We start from the raw sequence: 4991 nt of genomic DNA on the forward strand, positions 1-4991 counted from the left end.
GAGGGATATAGGGGGTGGGAGGAGGCATCTGCCCAGAGGAGGAGAAGAGGGAGGATGGGGAAGGATTGTGGGAGGAGTGACCAGGAGGGGGGGGCAGTGAGTGGGATGTAAAGTAAATATGTAAAAAAAATAAATAAATAAATTAAATTAAAATAAAATTAAAAAGTAAAAGCAAAAGGATGTGCCCAGTGGCTGCTGTGTCTGGCTGAACAGGGCTCAGAAAAACCACAAGATTTGGTGTACTTGAAGGGAAATGGAGCTGCAATTTTCCAATAAACAGAAACAGGCTGATGGGGCAGCCACCTGCAGAGCTATGAGCTTAGCAAGAACACAGACCAGATACTGCTGCCCAGTACCTGGGTGTTTGGAAGGTCTTTGGTAAGGCATTTGCTAAAAAGAAAAGGGCCATGGGGGTATCATGCACCCTATTACCCCTACAACCCAGAGGGCCAAGCCCCTCACTATACCACACAGGCACCAAAGGAACCCATGTTTATATCTCAGAACACGCCCAGGGAGCTGTGTACAAAAGTCAAGCAGGCAGCCTCCTCCGGGTACCTCCATCGACGACTCCCTTTTCCAGGCCGTCTTTGTTGTCCGAGGTCAGGAGCATCTCAGTGATGCCACGGTCTTCCAAAGCCTGTTGCGGGGGATAAAAGACAAATTCAAGATGTGTTCTCATTGCTCCAAGCTCCTGCAGGGTCACTGCCGAAGCTGAGACAGTCTACGGAGCAAGAGAGGAAAAACTTGGCAGAGCGCTTCTCTGCACGTTATCTACGCCCACGATATTCAACCAAGCTCCAATAACTGCTTGCTTTCCAGGTGTGACAGAGGACATGCCTGCTGAGATCTGGCAGGCCTTGGTTGCTTCTGTAGGGCTGATCAGTTTGAGCATACACACAAGCTTATTCAGAGGCTGGCTCAGGGAGGGTAGATGCCAGGCTGTTACATCACAACTGACTGAGGAACTCCATTGAGATCAGGTGGTCTGGAGAGCGCTATACTTTCCCCTTCATCCACATCATGAACAAGCAGCCAGTCTCTTCTGCACTCTGAGCTGGTGTGAGCTTGGTCAATGGTAAGAGCAAAGATGACCCAGTCATACCTCAGGCATGCTCATGGAGTACTGCCCATGCCCAGAAGAACTGGAAGCATTTCTTGGAGGGCATAACTAAAGCCCACGGCTGGGGGAGAAGTAGGATGGCTGCCACTCAGAATAGCTGCTACCATGAGAACATTAACCATGATGCTAAGCACTTGGACTGTCTCCTTCATTCTTCATAGCCAACAGCTGAACAGCACAAAGTGTCAGAGGCCGAATGAAGTTACAGAGGTCATGGAAGAGGTGACACTGAACTCAAAACATGTCCACCCGCATAGGCTCCACTCTGGGACTTCGAACTCAAACGACTCTACAAAGGTGGTTTTACAATGACAAGACTATGTCAATTTAGTTCTTCTGGAAACAGAAGGGTAACATGGAACAGTAAATGCCAGATCCCGTGTGTTGTGAGGACAGAACAGAAGGGGCTTCGAGTCTCGGGGACGGCAGGAGCTGGAGCATTTAATCCATGAGGAATATTGGTGAGACCTCTATTAAAAGTCCCAGTCCAAGCTCCTTCAATTCCCTGACTAGTTACTCACTGACACAGAACACTAAATTTTCTATATCCTTACATTTTAAAGGCATTTTTTTTTTATTTTGCCCTTTAAAGGCCATTTACTAGTTCCTAAGTGCTAGCCACCTGCCAAGCACAGAGCTCACACCCTCCCTCAGAAGCCTTAGGAAAGAGCAATTTTGTGTCCCTTTTGCACTTGACAAGAGTAGGGCTCAGAAAAGGAAGCCATGGAAGGAAGTCATGGCCAAGGCCATTCGATGCCAGCGGGATACACCTCTTGGCCGACATGCCCAGGAGAAGTTGCATAGCAGTTCAGGAAGGATCCTCCCAAGAGCCTCCTCAGGCTGAGCTCTGGGCACCAGGGAAGCAAGGCAATGTAGACAAGTCCCCTAAGGAGCTACTCTCTACTCCTGATGCTCCTCAGAGCTCTTGTCTACAGCTGCAACATCGATAAACAGCTGCGGGAGACGCACCCTTGCCCCAGGGAGTCTGACGGAGGTGTGCAACAAAAGAAGCTCTGGAGTCTAGGCCTGGCTTTTTCTAGGTGACTCAAAACAGGGAAGTTAGACACGTGCTCTGTCCAGGATGTGGACAAGGACTGACTTTGCCACCCTTCCTAGATAGCTGGTACCCTGCTGAGAGCTCTCCTCAAGTAAGAAGGAGGGGGCAGGGAGCCTGAGACTAGAAATTGGAGCACCTGAGCTTCAGTCTCCAGTCTGTAAACACAAAAACAATTTCTAGATGGACAGTTAAACTGGGGTTGAAAGCAGTAGGCACGCTGTCCAGAGCACCTCAGCCAAAGTTATGGGACTTTAGTCACATAGATCCAGAGTCCATTTCCTACTTCCTCAGTCACACCATGCCAGTCCCCCTGCCCACAGGGTACACTGTAACAAATGCCAATGACTCAATCAAAGTCATTTATTGGCAACTTATTGTATACCTACTACAGTGCCGGGCCACCTGATTTCACTCACATAATACCAAAGATGAAGGCACTCCTATAGCCTGCTTTGTGTAAGAGAAAAGGGGGGGGGGGAGCTTAGGAAAACTGAGGTATTTGTTCAAAGCCTCATCTATCAAGTGAAAACACAAAACCAGAAACAGACGTGAATGCCAGGCCTCTCGTTGCTGTCACCCCACCATCCTTCTCCATCTGTCATGCCAAGTGCATTCTGCAGTTCACTAATTCCATGGTCCGACATCTGCGCACCACCCCAGAAATCCTTATAATGAGTACCATGTGTAGATGGTCAGAGGGTTTTTTTTGTTTGTTTCTTGTTATTCGTTTTGTTTTGTTTTTCCATTTTCTCAATAAAATCTATATGCAACCACAAATCTGGCTTTATGCTGTGATGAGGCAGACGTTCCACAAAGATCTGATCACCTCCATTTAATTAAGGTAACTCCTTTCCTCTTGGTCCCAGCGCGTTGGATGTGCACTGTAACTCTGACGATAAACCCAATCAATAAAGGGTAAGTGAGTGACAGGTCTGCTGAGATGAGCCGTGGAGAACATTTCACTAATTAATAAGTGGTGTTGGAAGACTGGTGTCTTAACTTGAGAAAACTATTAGGGCAGCATGTCACAGTCTGTGATATCATTCAGAGGAAAGGATGTGAAGACATGAATGTAGCCGGGTGGGCAGTGGTGGCGCACGCCTTTCATCCCAGCACTTGGGAGGCAGAGGCAGGCGGATTTCTGAGTTCGAGGCCAGCCTGGTCTACAAAGTGAGCTCCAGGACAGCCAGGGCTATACAGAGAAACCCTGTCTCAAAAAAAAAAAAAAAAAAGACATGAATGTAGTGACTCTTACCTTCTTGATGTACGGCATGTATGCACGGTCTTTGTTATAGGAACCGTATTCATTCTCCACTTGCACTGCAATGATAGGTCCCCCATGCTTATACTGGGGGAAAGAGATAAACAGGAGCTAAATTGGTAGTGGGGACCATAGTATCTAAATTTACAACCATTATAAATTACTAGTAGCAGATAATACTGAGGACAAGAATCTCATCATCATCTGATGATGGGCGTGGCATCATCAGACATCGAAGCAAGGAACATCAGGCCATGTCTTCCCATGGAAACATCAAACACTAACTAGAGCAGTGCTGGAAACCAGTCTAAGACCAAAGCAAACACGTGTCATGATCACCAATCAGGAAGCCACTGCAAGTGATAGTGGGAAATCTGTCATGTTGGTACTCAGCCTTGGCCCCAGGCCCTCCTATGTGCAGCATGGTATGGTTAAGAGAAAGCATCTCAAATTCCACTTCCAACCCCCAAAATGGAAGTAGAAAATGAAGCTCATTTACAATGTTCTGGTATGTCTGTGGACTACCTACTAGAGTGGCTTCCATCTCAGATGACTTAGAACTCGGGCTGGAAGCTAAAGAAGGCAGTGGCAGATGCAGTGCAGTGTCAATACCAGAGAAGACTACAGACTTGTGATTGACTGGAGCAATAGAATTATGGGCCAAAGAATATGAAAAGCATCCTAGAAGAAACTGCAACGAGAGTTCTGGGGACATGATGACTTGTAAAGATAATCAAGGTTTGGGTGGAAGATGGATGGTATGGATAGAATATATGTCCAGAAAATAGGAGGGATTGTATATCTGCATCCTGGGCTGAGCTTCCAATTTCAAAACCCCATCAACTGGTGAAGGCCTTCCCTGACCATCTGCAGAATCAGGGAAAGATGACATTTTTAAGATACCTATTGTTCAACTAAAAGCCATGGGCAAACACACAAACAAATACAGAAACATGGAAGTCAGGAGCATAATCCAGTTGAAAATACTCAAAAGTTTCCTAGCATGTGCCAAACCCTAGGGTGGGATGCTCAGAACTACAAACCAAAAAGAGGGGAAAAGGATAAGGCTTGATTTGATGGGAAGGATAAAAAGATGAGAGGATATTAGGAAGACTTTGATCAAAGATATATATGTCAAAGATATGTGTGTGTGTGTGTGTGTGTGTGTGTGTGTGTGTACCTGTGCATATGTAAGAACACAACACACAACAGATTTCCTAGACAAAGGGGACAATAAATGGACTTGAAAACAATGATTTTTAAGTTATCTACCTTAAGGGAAAGAAATGAAAAATGTGAACAGGGTCTAATGAATTTAGGTGATACCATTTATCAAACCAATATACTTATTCTTTGACATGGAGAAAGAGGAAGGGAAAAACGGAGAGAAAATGCCAGACCCCTAGATGAAGAGCTACAGGCAACTAATGGCTGTTAGGAGATGAGAAGTCAGTCCTCTCTAAGGACAGGTCTCCCAGTGGGCTAACCAATCACAGTGGTCCACACTAAATACACAGATATGGAACAACACTAACCAATCACAGTGGTCC

General features: G+C 46.1%; 1 protein-coding gene across 1 annotated transcript in view; it reads right to left on the minus strand.

The window, feature by feature from the left end:
* Glb1l2 (galactosidase beta 1 like 2) overlaps positions 1-4991 on the minus strand; it is a 42111-nt gene that overhangs the window by 14446 nt on the left and 22674 nt on the right. The window contains exons 6-7 of the mRNA XM_031345433.1: positions 3436-3528; positions 559-640 (exon numbers count right to left, since the gene is read on the minus strand). Coding sequence (XP_031201293.1) covers positions 559-640; positions 3436-3528 — 175 coding nt within the window. The remainder of the gene's footprint in view (positions 1-558; positions 641-3435; positions 3529-4991) is intronic.

This window comes from Mastomys coucha, unplaced genomic scaffold (genome assembly GCF_008632895.1).
Source record: "Mastomys coucha isolate ucsf_1 unplaced genomic scaffold, UCSF_Mcou_1 pScaffold23, whole genome shotgun sequence".
Lineage (NCBI taxonomy): Eukaryota > Metazoa > Chordata > Mammalia > Rodentia > Muridae > Mastomys > Mastomys coucha.